The sequence below is a fragment of the Colias eurytheme genome, chromosome 2 (genome assembly GCF_061535395.1).
Source record: "Colias eurytheme isolate Ceu_HAF_F1 chromosome 2, ilColEury1 Martin Lab GWU primary, whole genome shotgun sequence".
NCBI classification, from domain to species: domain Eukaryota; kingdom Metazoa; phylum Arthropoda; class Insecta; order Lepidoptera; family Pieridae; genus Colias; species Colias eurytheme.
In genome coordinates, this window is record NC_142981.1 from 9,956,359 (window position 1) to 9,976,409 (window position 20,051).

General features: G+C 32.3%; 2 protein-coding genes across 8 annotated transcripts in view; one reads left to right on the forward strand and one right to left on the reverse strand.

Moving 5' to 3' along the window:
• GckIII (Germinal centre kinase III) overlaps positions 1 to 6,419 on the forward strand; it is a 92,167-nt gene extending 85,748 nt beyond the window's left edge. For 6 of the 7 annotated variants that reach the window (XM_090115680.1, XM_090115685.1, XM_090115674.1 and 3 more), the window contains one exon: positions 3,449 to 3,693. In XM_090115680.1, coding sequence (XP_089971806.1) covers positions 3,449 to 3,458 — 10 coding nt within the window. In that variant the 3' untranslated portion in view covers positions 3,459 to 3,693. The other variant, XR_016458104.1, reaches the window with a different exon arrangement.
• Positions 6,420 to 10,331: 3,912 nt separating this feature from the next.
• Positions 10,332 to 20,051, reverse strand: part of LOC149910627 (integrin beta-6-like) — a 36,404-nt gene continuing 26,684 nt past the window's right edge. The window contains exon 7 of the mRNA XM_090115735.1: positions 10,332 to 11,688. The gene's annotated coding sequence lies outside the window, so the exon portion shown is untranslated. The remainder of the gene's footprint in view (positions 11,689 to 20,051) is intronic.

Below are 20,051 nucleotides of genomic sequence, written 5' to 3' on the forward strand. Positions count from 1 at the left end.
AGATACTGACACAAAATTTCGAGTCATTTGTAACGAGATGGCGGTTCTACAGGGGTACGCAATGACAAAAAGAAAAACGATGGTGTGAACACTGGTACCGGCGGCTTAGTCGCGTGGGCGTTAGTCGAACTCGTCGTAAAAATAGCGAAAGTCAAACGATTTGTAACACAAAAATTTTAGAATTTACCGATAGCCCATAAAAAGAAGTAGGCGGTAGTGTCATGCCATACTTTTCCGGTGTGACTTACAGCCCGCCATACCGACGCGAATGTGTTGATTTAAAAAAAACAATTCAACCATTTGTACCAGGCTAAATTTTGCACAGGTAACCATCGTCGTGCAGCCATTTACGAAAATCGCCATGCCATACTTTTCGGACGATTCCAAATGGTCACCATACCGCCGAAAATCTGCAAATTTTTTTTTTCGCAAGTATGGCAATACACTACCGCCTACTTCTTTTTTATGGGCTATCGGTAAATTCTAAAATTTTTGTGTTACAAATCGTTTGACTTCGCTATTTTTCCGACGAGTTCGACTAACGCCCACGCGACTAAGCCGCCGGTACAGGTAAATTAGCTTGGAGAAATTTTTGCATATGTAGTGGTGTGTATATTACTCAGATCTTAGAGCGCGTTTCCACTATATCGTTCTGGCCTATACAAAAATGTTTCGATATCCTAACATTACTATTTAACTTTATACTTATTCCTAGCAACACTTTTGTTTTCAATAAAAACAAGTTTTTATTTGAAAGAAAATGGTTTTGACTTTATAAAAAAAAATATATCATTCAATTTTACGTCCTTGAGCAAACGACAAGGCGACTACCGTGAAACAATAAAATATCGTGTCCATAATAATTTGTTTCATAATTAATATTTGACCATAATAATTACGAAACAAAACAAATAAATAAATCGTCACTTGATAGTGGAAAGTGGAAACACGCACAAAACCAGAATAAACCAGTTTACGCTGTCCGCAGGTGCCACGTGCAGTCGTTTGGTAGCGTTAGAACATAAAGCACATTTCATTCAAAAATTATAATTATTATGTACGTAGTTTAATTGATAAATTTTGTATTTGTTGATTGTTGTTATTATTTGTTATTATTGTTATAATATTTGTTGAAGTGAATTACATGTCCCGCAGCCGGAGGCCCCAAATGAAAACTCAGATGTACTTAACCTATCACGCGTCTGGCGCACAGCCGGCACCGATCCCGATAGTGTCAAGGGAGTTCACGAAATCTAGCTTTTTTATGACTACCGAGTTTGAAAATTTTATTTACCCTATTGTTCTATAATTATATGCCATGTATGATATATTTTTGGAAAGAAGAAGAAACTAGTTATAGCATAAAAATGTAATCATGACGATATATTTTTTCTATATAATTATAGAAATTGATTTAATTTTGTTTTAATTTTAATTGCTTACATACTAACACTTACATGATAATTCTGAGTTATCAAATGATCATATTCACGTTTTCATATCACTACACGATTGCCAAATACATTCACTTATGTTTTCACACATTTAACACAACGTATTTCACTATAAATAATAACAAATCTCCATTATTCACAAACAAGAAAAAAAGTGCCATTTTGCGTCTTCCGCACTGAAAAGTTGAGACACTTTTTCACTGAGTATTCTTCAAATATCCCTAAAACCAATATCATAAACGTATTCTACGTACAATTTCCAGTAATATACGTCTCAATTATCACTCATCTAATTATTCCTCTCGGCATAATTCACAATCCAAATATTCGTTGAACAAGACAAATGTCACAAACTATGGCCGATGACGCAACTCAATCAATGATTCACTTTTTTTTTTTATTTTGTGGTTTTGGTCTCTATTGCCTGTCTCGGAGTCGTGTCGATTCGAATTATAAATGTTTAAGGCATAGAGAAATATTTTTTATACTGGAAACATTCACTTGTAAGTCTCTACTGATGACCTTCAATGTCACGGGCCGCGTTAGGCACAGAGTTTGTGCGCAGGACGCTACAGTACAATTTGCGTTACGACACAAATATTGTGCGTAGAACGTGTCACGGGTTAAAAACTACATTTAATAGCTAAAATGAGACTTTTACACCCATGTCTGCACGATGCAGACCGGAGTTAAAGAATGAATTTATACAGTTTAATAATTATAAAGACGTAAGCTTGGATGCTATAAGGGAAATCGCATCCACATTCTATTCCCGTGCGAACGGCGTATTCAGCAGTTTTGTATGAAGGCAGGGCCATAACTAGTGTTTAATTTGTGTGTAAGTGTTGTAACTTTATATTGTTAATTCAATATGGCTCCAGTGTTAAAACATGGTCGAGGCAAGCCTTTGACTTCTCAAACTAAAGAATTAAACTTAAAATGTCGTTTCTTTTTCAGGTTAGTAAATTTTTCATTTTAGTAACATTGTTAATGTAAAAGTTATATGTATGTTAAATGTGCAAATATTAAAATAAAGTCTCATCTTTTTCAGAGGAGAAACACATATAGTTTAATTTAAAATCCCTTATATATACAGGGTTACTTGTAAAACACCGGCAACCTCGCAGGACAAGATAGCTAACATCATAAGTAACAACATTTCGACTTTTGATAATTTGTTAGATTTTATTTTCATACAAAAATAAATATTCATTTAATTTTCCGTCTGAATATTATAAACTCTACGCCTCCCAAAAATTACGTAAACAAAAAGCGAACGAGAGGGGGAAGGGGGCGTCGCGTCGTCCATCCGATAATTAATAGAACATAGACTTACAAATGTAAGGAGAGTACAATAAAAGTTTAAAAAATCATTTAAAAATAATTTATTGCGTTATGCCAAAAGTCGTAGAACAAATGTTGTTATTTATGATGTTAGCTATCTTGTCCTGCGAGGTTGCTGGTGTTTTACAAGTAACCCTGTATAAAATAAAAACTAAAAATAAAATGTTGTTTTATTTTATTTGCTGACCATACACTACTACAAACGCAAAAATTTCTCCAAGCTAATTTACCTGTACCATCGTTCACACCATCGTTTTTCTTTTTGTCATTGCGTACTAAGACCCCTGTAGAACCGCCATCCTGTTACAAATGACTCGAAATTTTGTGTCAGTATCTCCCGGTCTATAACTATAAAAAATATGCTTTTGTTACTTGTACATCGGGATATGATTTATAATTATTCAAAAAACTGTTTAAACTTTAAAATATTTAATGTTCTTAAAATCTTATAAGCTCCCAGGCAAAAATGTAGATTTTTGCCTTTTTGTATTTTATCTAGTAATTATAACACTATCGATGTCGTAACTCGTTAGTATTCAACTGAATCTTAAATTTTAATACTCTAATAGGTCATATTAAAATTATTTTAACTTTAAAATACATATTAAATTTGATAAAAGTATGTGTACTAATATAATATTATTTTCCAGGGACATGTAACCTACCCTACTGGACTCGTCCGCGTCGCTGTGCTCTCGTTTCACTCCCGCGGCTACACAGTCACACACTGCGACCGTACCGTACAGTACAGTACGAAACCGTACCGTACGTACAGCACGAGACTGTACCGTACGTACAGCACGAGGCTGTACCGTACGTACAGCACGAGACTGTACCGTACGTACAGCACGAGACTGTACCGTACGTACAGCACGAGACTGTACCGTACGTACAGCACGAGACTGTACGGTACGGCACTGCCTTATCGTACCATAATACTATTATGATATCTCACCAAATTTCACACGCATACGTACTAAATAAGACAAACAAACAATACATTCGTAAATCCAATTGACAATATGTAAAATTTTGTTTCTATCCTAACGACTCTTCAGTATTGTAAAGTAAAATGTTTACATGATAATTAAATGCGATATAAAACTGCTTTAAATTTGTTATGTTTTATTTAATGATAAAATATTTTTCTAAAATTATAATTATTAATTTTATTAGTGATCAATTGTGTTTTTTTTGGTGTTTGTGTTAGCATTTTTCTTTATTTTAATTGCAATTTGTTATTACGTGTGTAAAATTTAAAATATTGTAACTATACCAAAATGGTCTTCCTATAAAAGCAATATGTGAAAACATTGTGTTCGGAGTAGTGTAGCCGCAATCGAGTCACAAAAGTTGCAATGCCATAGAGAAATAACGTAATGAATGCTTAAGATTTTTACGTCTTATTATTTAATTATGTGCATTATTTATGTAAATATCATGCAACGGATACTATATCTGTTCTCGTACCATTTTTTGTCTATTTTTTTCACTTATTTTAATTTTAATACGTGGTAACGCATGCCCTGTCACTTAGTTTAATTCCTGTCGTTTGGAGGTTCGGTTCGTTCGTCACACTTTTATTTATATTCGTGAGGGACATCGCCAATATTTTTGCCATACGTTCGTCTTTAAAATTTACTAACCGTAGTTGGGGTATTGGTATCTTGAAAATTAATTGTATTTATTAAAAAATTTGAATGTGTTGATTTTTCGCTAGTGTTTCTTAGTGTCATTCCAGACAAAAGACAGAATTGTCAGCATTTATAGATTTTATTGTTCCCATTTTATTGAAATTACGTCCTTTTTTCATTGTGGAGATGCACTGTGACCGTTTTGAAAAAAAAAAAAATTTTTTTTGTTATTATTTTTTTCATAGTCTAGTTTTGAGTTAGCGTTCTTAGTGGTTATTTAGGGAAATATAAATCCGCGACTAACGGAGATGTGTAATATCGAATCACTTGTTGCTAAATATTAATTTTTATTATTCAATTACGGGGAGGCGTAACTGATACTGTGAATTTATAGTATTGAGGCACCAACGACCATTCGGTGTCTGTATGAACATGCTTATATATGCGACAATATTTAGCGATTCGGATTATAGATTTATATATAATATGAAGACTACAAAAACAATTATTATTGCTGTGTAAAAATTGTAAACCATATAAATGTGTAAATTGTGTAGTGTATAAAGAGATGCTGTTTATGAAGTGTTCTTATAAGCGTACGAATATAGTATATTAGCAATAAACCGCGTCGTGGAAGCGGCTCGATGTTACTTGTATAGCGAGATTGTTGCACCAAAGGAGTTTATATGTGTGTCTGTCTTATGTGATAGTGTGCGCGGTGCACACATTCCAAAACATTTCAATACATCATATAAACGCTCTGGTGGAATTCATACACTATAGTATTACCGATTTCCTTAATCTAAGGTGATTCTTGTGAATCGTAGGAGAGAACCAAATTAAAATCGTGCCCTCTCGCTCCAATACTGTAAAATGCGTTAGGGCAGAGTGAGACGGCACGATTGTTTTTTATTTTCACAAGTGTGTAAATGTCATTCTCGCGACGGTGGATGTGTCGATGCGCTTGCTGATAATGCTATTGTAAATTGTAATAATATTGTAAGAGTATATTTTTTTTCAATTCTTTTCTCTTTCATGTATGTACTTACCTTTTCTTAAAAGATACACAGCCGTTTTATTTTATCTGTAATCTAAATAGCAAGAGCATCAACCCATCGGCCGTGCGAACAGACGCTGCCTTAGACGCGTAGTTTTAAGTCCTTGCCTCTTCCACGACGCGCCTCGCCTTGTAATTTGTTTTGCCATGTGTGTCCAGCATGGAGATGTTATGTTTATTTGGATGGAGAAAATAATCAGAAAAAATAATATTTTTCCACTCGATATTAAAGCGTGTAGCGTTAGAAGGGCGAATAATTGTTGATTATTGATTAAAATTAGGGTGTTCGAGCGTCGGTAGTTGATGTGACGTCGGCGTGAGACGGGGCCGGAATGACCAATAACTAAACGCTTTGTATTATATATTTGTTGTTGCCGTCCCTCTCACACTCCCTGTTTCACCGTATACGCGTGTTTCCTTCGTTCGTGTGAAACTCGCGTTCTGAAACAGCGAGTGTTGTGAGGGTTCGTCCGAAGGTGTTCTGAAAGCACGGCTCCAAGCTCGGTAGTGGTTCGTAGTTGTTACCGTTCGCGGGTGAGCGTCATACGGATATATTATGTGAATGCGCATAGTCGATAAATCTATATTAATTAAAGTAATAGTGCTAAGCGTCGCTGCGTGCGTCATTCCGATACGAGCCGTATAAATATTCTTATGAAACATCTGTAACTGTGATATAAAATAGCGTTTTATACAGGACGTTGCGAAATACATGTGGTATGCGCATGCGGGCTGTCAGAATGACGTGTGAAGTTGCGCGCTACAGATAAAATATAAAAAATAAAAAATAAGGCCCTCCACTGATGCACTGTATTAACATCGACGCGTACCATTAGTGATGGTCAATTAATGTTACGGCGTCTATCATTCTAACACGTTTATGTAGAAACAAATTTGACTCTGAAATAAAAGAAGTTATTTAATTTTGGATGTGTTTTGTTTTATTTTATCTTACCTCGCAATATCAAATTATTTTTAATTATTATACTATGACATGAAATTGTAACAAATAATTTGTAGTAGTTTGAATGGATAATAGTAGTAAATCAAAACCATTTACAGACTCATACTTCATCGGTTTGTATAAAAGAATGTCATAATAGTTAAATCTTTAACTTAAGAACGACTGAACAGTATGGTATGTTTCTACCTAGATTATGATGGAACTAAATTGAGAAACTTAAAAAAGTCTACCCGGACAAGTAGTTAGTTTTCATTACATTCAGGTACAGCTCAATTGACTATTCTATAACTCATTCTCTTAATGTGAATCATAATCGGTCTTACATTTAATTAATAATTAATAAGCAAGACAATCAAAATATTACTTAATAATTTTCTATTAAGAAAGTAAGATGCTTGCTTTTATTTTATTTATTATGTCGAATTTCTTACTACTGAAATATTATGTCGCGCAAATCTTGCTGAAATCGTCAAATCGTCGAATGCGATTTTAATAGTTAAAGTACCAATGATATTTTTCTTAAGGAAGGATATCACCTAACATAGTGTTAAAAATATGTCACTTTCCTCGCTGACCTAAATATATATCAGTAAAAAACCCCGGATCGGATCAGTCATATACAATACAACAAAGGTTCTGCAATGATTCATGCAGTGGGTAATAAAACTGTAGGTATGTATTCTGAGCAGCTTAGGTATCACAACTCACAAGGAAAAACTTTAAATAAGTATAAAAAAGTATGCAACTATGATTTGCTTGAAACGAGAGGTTTCTCTAATTTTTGCAGTTTTTTGATGATCAAGAATATATAGTGTTTCGAAGAGCTTGTAGTTATGTGCGAGAAAATTTGTGGTAGTTAAATGAATTTGCAAGTATTTTTAGCAGTAGGTTATAACTTAAGGAAGGGTAGGTACTTAATTAAAATAAAACTAAATATATATTTCTTTAATTTTTTATTGACTAGTTTATCATACGTTTCCAGAATTACAAAATGTATAAAAATCTACTCGATTACAATCATCTCTATAAAAAAAAATCTTAAATTCTAATTATTTAGGAGATTCGATACAAATAGTGTGCAAACATGTAAATGGACAGTCTTTAGGACAGATCTCGTTAAGAAACGTATGACGTAGTTATAATATGTGATGTTAATTTAACCAAATACTAAAAGTATATTAATTTGAATCTAAACGGTAGAGTATACAACAAAATATTTTAATTATCATTATGTTAGCAACTTAAATTAAGGTTAACAGTATTTACAATAATACGTTATCAAGTACAATGCAGTCATCATAGCCTAATTTTATAGACCGGGATCCCTCGCCCTTTTTCGTAAGTGATTACTAACAAGCTAAATTTTCGTCAGTAGCTTCATTTTGACGAGACGCCCAACATTAGCTAGTACAAAAATTTCGTAAGTGGTAGCTAACAGGGGTAATGAGAACATAATTTGTTGATTTAGTGGTTATCAAAAATTCATTACTAACTGGTTTTTTTATTTATAATTCTTATAATAATAATCTAAATTAGCCGAAAAAATATTTGTCCTACAAAATGCTAGGTTTGATCAACGAGGTCCCATTTTTGCAACATGTACTATTTACGAGGTCATGAAAAATTATTACTAACCAGCTGATTTTTTTTTTGTTGGTTAGTTAATAATTATATAATTTAACGCCTACATTGTCCTACACATTACGTGGAACGTTTTTCTAGTCCGACACTCTTAGGTTGTAGTACAAATACTAGATGTAAAAATAATTAGTATCAAGTTGAAACTTCGTGAGTAGCTTCGTTTCAATGAGACGCCCAAGAATTTCCTTTACGAAAATGCTCGATTGTGGTAGCTAACAGGGGTAATGAGGACATAATTTGTTGATTTAGTGGTTATCAAAAATTTATTACTAACTGGTTTTTTAATTTATAATTCTTATAATAATAATCTAAAGTAGCCGAAAAAATATTTGTCCTACAAAATGCTAGGTTTGATCAACGAGGTCCCATTTTTGCAACATGTACTATTTACGAGGTCATGAAAAATTATTACTAACCAGCTGATTTTTTTTTTGTTGGTTAGTTAATAATTATATAATTTAACGCCCACATTGTCCTACAAATTGCATGGTATATTTTGCTGATCCTCCAATGGAATTTGAAATTCATAACAATAAAAATCTATTCATTCTGTACATTTTTCTATTGGAGTTTAGTTATATTAGTACGCATGCGCGCGATGCTGCGTACTGTGTTTAGTTACTCATGCTGAAGCCGACTATAACCGTGCTGTTTTTTTCTGTTGACCACGTGTTGGACGCTCTGAAACATCGACCACACAACCACTAGACGCCTAATGTTAGCTTGTATGTACTAAGTTCAATCTGTCAACTTGAGGTATGGTGAAGCGGGGCGCTGCATTCTCATTGGCTAATTCAAGGTCACCAAATGTCCTAGAGATGAGACATAGTAAATTTGTATATCGATATCTTTATCGATATATTTTGTATTCACATACTTTATCGATATAGGTATTTTGTATACACATACTTTATCATTGGAAATTGAATACGATGTTAATACATATTAATAAAAATAAGGCCAGCGTGAGTCGGACTCGCGACACTGAGAGTTCCGTACAAACAGGCTAAAGAACAACAAATCTGCAAAAAATCGGTCACCCATCTAAATTATGCCCCTTGCTTAACCTCGATTTTCATTTTTAGTGTTATAGTATTCATATTATTTTATTACAAAAACTTAACATTTTATATTATAATATAACTATGTTATGCAACGTCATTCATGTCATTAATTATAGTATAAAATCGCGAACCTAAATAGTTTTCGATAATTATTATTATCGATACAATTTACAATCACAACTGGTATGTCACTAGTTACACGTGCCACACCATAGAAGAAAAGGGATGCGTAATCAGGTGCATACGAAAGAAAGAGATGCAAATATAATCGACGCGCTTTGTCAATTGACCAGTACCAGCGTAAAAAGAACTCCGATAAAATATTGTTCGTAATAATATTTAAATTATACGCAAACAAACTATTTAAATATGAAAAGTAATCCCGTCCTTCTGCAAACTTGAGGTTTTACTCGTTTTACCACACCATTTAATACTACAAGGAGCCATTGTTTCTTTTTTTTAAAGGTTTTTTTCGGACGTGTTAACAGATCACGGAACTGGCCGAAACTGATAGTTCATGTATGTTACATAATAAAGTTGATTTATTTCAATAAATATATTTTCACTTTACCTCATGTTGCACATAGGAAAAAGGAAAATTACGATTATTGTAGGACTACGGATGCATACCAGTTTTTTTGTAGGACATTGTTTTATTCGGATAAAAAACACACTAATGTATCACGTGATACTTTTGTCCTACAGTTACTAATAAAAAAAATGGTCCTGTGGTATGGACAACTTAGGAGTCTAGGACTAGAAAAACGTTCCACGTAATGTGTAGGACAATGTGGGCGTTAAATTATATAATTATTAACTAACCAACAAAAAAAAAAATCAGCTGGTTAGTAATAATTTTTCATGACCTTGTAAATAGTACATGTTGCAAAAATGGGACCTCGTTGATCAAACCTAGCATTTTGTAGGACAAATATTTTTTCGGCTAATTTAGATTATTATTATAAGAATTATAAATAAAAAAACCAGTTAGTAATGAATTTTTGATAACCACTAAATCAACAAATTATGTTCTCATTACCCCTGTTAGCTACCACTTACGAAATTTTTGTACTAGCTAATGTTGGGCGTCTCGTCAAAATGAAGCTACTGACGAAAATTTAGCTTGTTAGTAATCACTTACGAAAAAGGGCGAGGGATCCCGGTCTATTATATCTACAGAATGTTACAAATTATATTCGATTGTTCTAACTAAAATAAAAATATACACAACAATAGCTCACACAATCATAGAACAAGTTTTCCATTACAAAAAATCCTTGCATAAAATTAAAAGACAAATGCATGTTTTATAATTGAGCGAAACAGATTTTTTAATCATTCAACAATGTTATTCTTATTGCCAATGGTTTATAATAATAAATCGATGTTAGAACTTTGGCCCAATACAAGTAGGTTCATATTATTTCTACTCGACATTAAATAAACTTAATTAATTGTCATTCTTGTTCTCTGGTGATTCTTAAACGTAATTTCTGAATCTGTATTTCAACATTATTTAAACCCACAAAGTTTTCTTTACCGGCTTATGATTATGGTATTATTGTTCGTAAATTAACGTCTTAAATTGGATGCTAATTTTCTATATTTCGTGTGTCAGAGTTCGCGGTAAGATCATTAGTCATGAATACGAGTTCCGTTGCGTGGTTCGCGCCATGAGCCATCCCACACGCGTCGCTCCCAATAAAAGCCTTTGTAAAATTCTCTTTAGCTCGGAGCACCCCACTTTCGACTTTCTCTTATTGATTCATAGCATGCAAAAAGATCTTTATCCGAGGTGTGGAACGAATGTACGAACCACTCACACTTTAATATGTGCCAAGATTAGAAATTCAATAAAAATTAAAACTTAACATGATACATTACTATGTCAATACAAACTATTTATTGTAACAAAGTCGCAGAATCGGTTCGTAATGAAACGAAAACAACGAAAGTTTCATAGCAGAAGTTTTCTTACTTATAATGAAACTAAATTAAGCACCAGATCAACTTTACAATGATATTCCTAATTAGTAATTACTTTTTAAATCTACGAAATATAAATACTTACTCATAGCCGAATAACTCGACAACAGTTTGAGATCACACTGTCATAATATCGGGAGAGTATTTTTATCATTTGGTGACACGCGTCCAGTTATTAGACCATGAGTAACTAATGAGCTCACTACTTAATGGTTTCATAAACGATACATGGTACACATTAAATACAATAATTTTTCTAGGCGAGTGTAAGTAAGGTCGAACAATACGATGCGTCAACCATATTTACTATACGAGATTACAAATCAAACATGATAATGAATGAGTCATACGAATTACTTAATCGTCTTAAATATCACAGAGGCATAAACGCGCTTATATAATACATACGTAGTATTTGCGGCGTTGACACCGGACGCTCGCAATTTTCCCATCATACGGCGTTGATCACAGGCAGTGTTGGAATGGGTTACATTGAACTCAGCCCAATGCTTCGCTGTGCCGAAAGGCGTGAATCAGGTAACACCTATGGAGAAAAGAAAACGTTAAGTATGCCACTATATTAGCGTGAGTCATATAGGATCTCATGACGTAAAAGTGAGTCAGAATATTTCGCGGTCACAATGACCATTGACGTTTGTTAGAGGCCTTCCAACTGTTATATCCAATCGCAATGACGAGCTTGACCGGTTCTATGTTAGGGAAATAACAAAATTAAACTATGAATTGATAGGAAATTCAATAACATCCTCGAATATTTTTTCGGATGTGGTGAGTTTATGAAATGATTCATAGTCACAAAAAGTAAATAATTGTATATCCGCAGTATAATTATTATGAGTCTGCAAAAAACATACATAATACTTAGAATATAACATGCAATATTAAAGTACGTAAGTATAAGTACACTCGATCTTTATGTGCTTTAAAATAAATAATTGAACGAAAGAGCACGCAAAGCGAATCGCTATTTTCCATAATGTAGGCATCAAGAATTTAATTGATGTCACACGGAGAGGCGACTGATTTAATTTGATTGAACATTGCTTGAATTGCCGAGTGCCGGGACATTGATTTTGTCATTGTCAATTACGCAATGTCTTGTTTTTAGAAGCAATTGCATCGTATACCTAATATTACATCACTAAATAGTTCGAAGTAGTTGGTAAATAATTAAGTTCTGTATTTAACGGCTTATTTTCGTGAGTCCAGAGCCAGTTTCACAATTTAAGAAAAAGCTTAAAAAGCTGTAAGCTTATTTTAAAGTTAATGAAACTTTTTTTTAATCTTTATAATGTTAAGGAAACTTCTATCTGCTATCTTATAATTAAACAATCTCTACAAAAAATTGTAAAAAATCTACTGATTTGCATAAAAATTTCTAATAACTATACAACTTTATGAGAAAGACATAATTTACAACAGTTAAATCAGACTTTGCACGTATCGAAATACATGATATTATTCTATAACTCGTACAGCAAGCGATTCTATTCCCCGAGGCCACAAGTAAAAGCTGGTTGTAAACGTCAATTGGCTCTATAAAAGGATATTGAATATAGTTTTACGACAGTGCATTATGGCAATAAAAATCAATGTTTATAGACGACACCTCGCACATCCTGATCACTTTGGGAAGGAATCCGTAACAAACACGCTTATTGTATGAAGACATCCTGCGGGTCTTGACCCTTTATCTGAGTTCGTATCAGTCAGACTGCATAAATGACCACGTTCATATTTAACTAGGGCTGTCGGAGCGGTGCCTGGAAATGCTTATCTTTTATTGACGGTATAAAATGTTGGTGACTATCGAACGCACTGTCTACGTACATACTTGTAACGTCATTTCAAGGCACCGATAGTCGATAGATATTAGATACAATTATAATAAGATAATAAATTATAATGATAAAAATGTATTATTGGACAAGGGAATAACGATGTCTTAATAATATTGCATTTATCGTCACATATATTTTGTTCACTGCGCTCAGTGTGAATATGGATTTAAAATTAATTGATTAACTTAATATGTAAAAAATTAATTAATGCCTTAAATAAATTGCAATTCAGTATCATTGCACCTCGTAAATATTTAACACGTTGTAAATTTGTTAAAATATTATATCCAGAGAAAGTTTAAGGCCGAAACTACGTAATTATTTTGTGATTGAGTGACACTATCTTTTGGGAGATAAAGTGCAACCTTGTTTAATATAAAGATAAGGAATTAATAATATACTTTATGTGCCCAACATGGGCGGTGCAATACTTGGGTGGTTATTTTATATGCTGTAAAATACATAATATATTTAATATTATCAAAAGCATCGTATGTATTTGAAGCAATATTCATGCGCAAGAAAGAAGAATATCTAATTTCCTTTTTAATCGAATTTGATTAACTGCGAATGCCAGTGACTCAAAATAAATAATGACAAAGAAAAATATGTACGTATCTAGAGTAAATAACTTGCTAGGTAGTTGTTTATATTTTTTAGACAGTAAAATAACGAGAAAAACAAGATCGAAAATGATTATAAATTGACTTTAATTTCCTTCACGTAAAGTGAGACTATTATTGAGCAAGTTGTTGAACCCGGACCAAGCATATTAATATATCGAAGGGATTTGAATCCTGTATTCAGTGGATATAATAATAACATGTATAAATTACGATGTGGAATAATAATCGTATATTTAATAACTACAATTTATAATTTGCAGCTGTCTTATTCGATTAAAAGGAAGGCACGTTTGATGAATTGCCATAAAGACGATATTGAAGGATGAGTCAGTTCGTGATAAATATGTAAATGTTTGTTTTTGCGCGTACGAAATATCGTTTAGGACCAAACAAGGAAAGTATGCTTTGGTTGAAACAAATTAAGTCCATTCTTGAGTGTAGAGATGCAAAACAGGTATTGAGTGTATAAACATGCGTTTAAACATCGCGTTAAGCCTTTGTTTGATAAAGAACATTAGTCAGCTTATAAAATTAATTGATACTCATAAGCTTACGGCTCTTATAGTACTTATTTCCGAACTAGTTAATCGTAGGTAGGTGTGTAAAAACAAAAATCTAAATGACTCTGTACTTTTTTAATTAACTTTTAAATCTTAAGTGTTGAACTATGTACCAATACTTAACTTAACATTGATTTATACACTCAAGCAAAAAACTATGGCACTTTTTTCAGAACATTTCGAGTGGCTCAATAAAAAATGGGGTCATGTGTAGCGCATTCTACTTTCACGGAGCTGGCAAAAAAGAGTTAAGTGCTTTTAAAAGGAACGTTGTGTTATTATTTTAAATCATCTTTATTTAAAGTCCATAACTATTGAGAGTTTTAAATGTTGCATTATCTTGCCAATACGATAAAATGATATTATGCAAATTTATATAAATATTCAAATCTGATTCATACATATTTCGCGCATATTTTTATGTTTATTTACAACCACTATCACTCTGGACAATATTTTATATTATAGCTTGCATAGAAACTGACAGCGAAAGATAGGAGTATCGAAGTATCGCTATCGGTTATTACGTAGCTTGAAATATGTATCGCGGTAGTAATTGTATGTTTGAGAACTGGATTCCTCCCACACGGTGTCGGGTAAACGGGAAACGATCACAAATTGTCCACAGCGTGGGCGTCTAGCAGGTACTCGTGCTAGCCAGATTACTAAATAGTTTACTAGCTATCTCGCCTATTGGTTATCTAAAGATTAACTGACATCCATGTTTCATGCATCTTGTTGTGTCGCAACAAATGTTCTTATAATTTAAGCGTTTTGGTTTTTGCGATGATTAATCGATGCATTTTTTTTGAGATAGGTATGCGTTTTTTATTGGAAGCAAACACATTAAAATGAAGTAAGACGACGACTTAAAAGTAACTATAAAGTGCAATCCAGAAAGACGCCATTATTTTTCATAATTTAAGAACATGTTTTGAAACTTATTTTATTCCACGATAGGATATTATTCATAAAAGTTTAGATAATAAGCAAATTTATAGTTAGGTAGTTACTCGAGAGTCGAGATAGTGTTTGCCGAAATAATTTGTCACATTGTCAATAGACGCTACCAAACATTTTTATGCAAATACATATGTGTGAATCATGAATTCTATTGTGGATTCGTTTAATTATATCTTCCTACATAGTGCAAACTTCAAAGAACTTTAAACATACTTATTCATTTACAAGAAGATCCAACATACCATTCCATATCAAATATAGAGCGAATTATAGGTAATCGAATTAACCGCAATTATGTATGTACTTACAAAATGTCTTGCTATTTTGAACTTAATGATCATTCTAAATTGAATAATATTAGCACATGTTCGAACTGCGATCTTTCCAAGAAACTAACTGATGTTTTCCGTAGTATGTAATAAGCACGTCGAGCAAAATAATTGTGAATCCAAGTCACGTACTTTGTAATTTTACAAGAAAGTTTGATCAAAGTAATAAAAAGATATGTGATGCTTGATCTTAAGGAATAAGGAATCTAATTTTTTTTAGTATTTACACGTACCTATACTTAACCAATAGTCCATTAGGTACCATCTCTATTCTCTAAATATTATTTTGTCCATCTCTACCTCTCTACCTTATGAACAAATATAGTTAAATTAATAACAAATGATATATATATTCTGTTACTGACTGTTTCCTTAAAATAAAGATGTATTCAAGTTGTTTTCAACGTAATAATTCTAGGGATTTACTATCTACGAACACTTCCTTTGAAAGCAGATTGAATTAAATATGGGTTGTGGTTGATGTCATTGAGAGTTCAACATGACACTATGACTTCATCTGTTCCTGTGGTTTCTGATTGACGCATTTGTTTATTTTAAAGACAAATGTATGATGAAGTTACAAGTTATATTGCGTTCATATTTTATACGCAAACACTATTTGTATGAAAGCAAACCTTACTTGAAATATACGTATTTTATTACTATCTTTTTTATTAATACTCGTACATTACAATGTAATTGATTGCAATAGTTAATCCTAAAACGTATAAATTAATGTAATCATGCGGTAGTCTCTCACTTCATGCGTCTAAAACCCTTACTTAGGCATGTTAGAGATTTGTAGGAAACGTCTATTTTGAAGTATTGAGTGCTATGTATGGGCAATGTTTGTATCTAAACGATTAATATGGACGCCTAGACGTAACATTTAATTTTAATGATCTCTGATTACAGTGGCGAGGTGGTAATAGTGAATAAGTGTTTCATAACAAGTTAATTTATACAAGATTGGCGTTTTAAGTAAAATTATAGGCTTTGTTTTGTTCAATAAAATCAAATGCAAGTTACGCAAGTTGGCTTTTGATCTTTCCACACTTGGTAATTTGTGTTTATTTTATCTTTATTATAAGTGTAACATATTTTTGTAATTACAGCAATTGAGCCTACAATTTTAATAATTATGTAGAGAACACGTTGTGAGTAAAACGTGTAATTGTACTCATGCTACGTTATGTTTATAAAAATAGGTTTATATAATACTAGTGGTCCGCCCCGGCTTCGCCCGTGGTACATATTTCGCAATAAAAGGTAGCCTATGTCCATTCTCTGGTATCAAAATATCTCCATACCAAATTTCATGCAAATTGGTTCAGTAGTTTAGGCGTGATTGAGTAACAGACAGACAGACAGAGTTACTTTCGCATTTATAATATTAGTAAGTATGGATTTATGATTATAGCTTTATAAAATATACATTTGTTTATAATTTTTGGTTCATGGCTGAAGTTTTTGTGATCGCTACTCGGCGTCAGCAATCGTATCCTTGACTTTTATCAACATTAGCCGGAAAGGTCGAGTGAGCGGACTTTCACAATTCCCCTTTATATTAATTAGTTTATAAATCGATACTATTATTATAAAACAATTGACAGCCACTTTAAATTTATTATATGATAAATAGAATGCATTGTTAATAACAAGAACGCCTACGAGCTATCCAATAAAAAATATTAAGAAGTGTTGATTAGTATTGTTTACTATACAATATACTTATAGGAGACAATGGGCACAAAAACGTAAATTATACGTAGTTGTAAATCATTTGTCCCGTCCGCGTCGCGTCGCTAAGAAATTCAAAATTTAATGACCAATATGATTACTTATTAAAACCTTACACATATAATTTATAGGAGTCATAAAATACGTTTACAACTCGTAAATTGTTAAAGAAGTTAGGTAATAGGAATAAATTGGTTTATAGTTATTGCATTTACAAACATATTTCCCTATAAATGCTAAATAGAGAAGTATATTTATCTTACGCATGGTTATAATGAGTGCAATTTGTGGCTGTCATATAGAATCGATGCATGTAGAAGGAGAATATGTTAACGTCAACATTAGAGGAATTTAAGTTGTTGTTAATGTTTTTAGATTAACATTTACCTGTCAGCTTTTCACTCATTTACAATTTAGATCTTCCTGATATCAATGTATATTCAATGTAAGTATAACTGTTATAGTCAGAACTCTTTGCCTAAGGCCAAACTTATTTGACTGGGCATCGATCAAAAACGTTTTTAACTGATTTTGTCAAAAGTGGTTTTGACCGACAACGAGTTTTGATTGTCACATATTGAATATTATTGAAATAACGGATCGAAATATGTCGATCGAGGATTTTGTTTTTCTAACATCAAATTCTAATTATCTTTGTTTGATTTTACAATCATATTAGTAAGGTCAAGTGTAGAATGCGTACGTTGAACTCCGGAAGGCCGCGTGCTTGGGAGGTGACTGTCTCCAGACTGATAAATATCGCACAACAATACTGTACCGTTAAGACGACACTTTAACTTAACACTCAATAGTGAGTACACTTCAATGAACATTGCGGTTCGATTGTAAAGATGATACCGTTTTGGTTATCTAAAATGGAATACTATACTGTTGTTGATGTATTATTAAAAGTGGAAAATACTAATATAGTAGGCAGGTACGATATCATTAATTTTGTAAAATATAATATTGTATATGAAGTAGGGTCAGGATTTTTTTAAGAATATCAACGCAGCGTTACAGAGTTGGAACGAAGCGCTATATTATGTTAAAAAAAAATAATAAAATTTATATCTTCAGAATATTTTACACGTATTTCCGAGCATAAATATAATGCACATCTTAAAAGAACTGTTGAGTCGTGATAAATGTTATCCGGAAAAGTCGCAGTATGAAGAAACTTTATGAGAATGACTGCAATATTTTGCTTCTTGGTATATGTAATATAAAAACACATGCTGGTAATATTTCCTCGACAATTCCACATCATAATGCATATTAAATATTTATGATTTTTTTCGCATTCAGTGCACTTGTTAATCTTGTAATTATACATAACTCAATCAAGGATAAACCATGGCGCCGCGCCAGAGCGCCTTTTTAATAAATAATCGAGTGTAATTTAAACAAAGAATGTGATTTGTTCTGCATAAAGTTATTTATTGTAACCTATGATTATAAATTTAATAGTTACCTATAAGCAATCATAATGTGTCACACTTATTATTTTGTTGTGCACATAATATTACATGCATATTGTTAAGGTTAGAATAATAAAGCAAAATACTTATTAGAATATATTTGTTTCGGTTGCTATACTACAAGATTTTACCGACAACAAAGTAATTTAAATAAATGTGATCACTAAGCCTGTACATATTTTATGTGGTTATTTAGTAAGACGTACACATTTTTACAGAGAAAGAAAGAAAGAAAAAAAGCTTTATTGCCAACAAAAACTAAGACTATCTTAACTTAAAAAGTAAACACATATTAGGCAATCGGAACAGACTCAGCCATGCTGTGCGGTCTAACACCCGAACAGCGCTGATTTTCAGTCTGCCCGCGTATTTCCGAGGCCCTACATTTATATAAATACTAATAAAAAATTACATCTATAACTGTTCCTATCAATAAATATAAAAATTTATAAATACATCTACATATTGTGTACATAATATATACATATAAATATTATAAAATAAACAATATTAATATATGTACTTACATAGATATACCTAGTGCTTATGGTTAAAGGACTTATCACGTAATCTGAATTTAGTAGCAAATGTTAGATATATTTTTTTACTAGCGGTCCGCCCCGGCTTCGCCCGTGGTACATATTTACGTTTTCTCTACATAAAAACCATCCTCGTACTTCAAGGAATATAATAAAAAAAGAATTATCGAAATCGGTTCAGCCGTTCTCGAGTTATGCGCTTACCAACACATTTTGCGATTCATTTTTATATATAAGAAGATATAATATAGTTGATATAATTTATTGCAGCTATATGCTCCATATTAAGGCAATAAAAAGTCTATTGTATATTTTATAATTTTTATGAACGCTTTACAATTTATATGAACATATAAAAATTATATTGCGACAGCTCATTGAAACTACCTTCGACAGCAAAAAAGGCAAACATGTTTGGATTAAATCAAGCCTAATAAAATAAATAAATATAAAAGAAGGCTGAATAATTAAAATCCTTATAAACAAGATGGTTTATGATTATTTTCTTATTGCAGAGCTAAAGATTTATTTTCATAAACATGAAAAATTTCAACTGAAGATTCTGGAAACTTTAAAAATAAAATAATTTCAGGTCACTCAAGGATTCTCAACAAGAAATGTACACATCGTCTCAAGTGACTGTCAAAAAATCTGTACAGTTATCTCGAATAAAAGGGGTCGTTGACAAGCTTCAAGCGAAATAATTCACGAGTAAGGTGCATACTTGGAGCTCACACATGCGCGGACAGTTTTTTTTTCTTTTCAACTTTTTTATTTCTTGCAACTTCGCGCGTAAACTTTATTTAT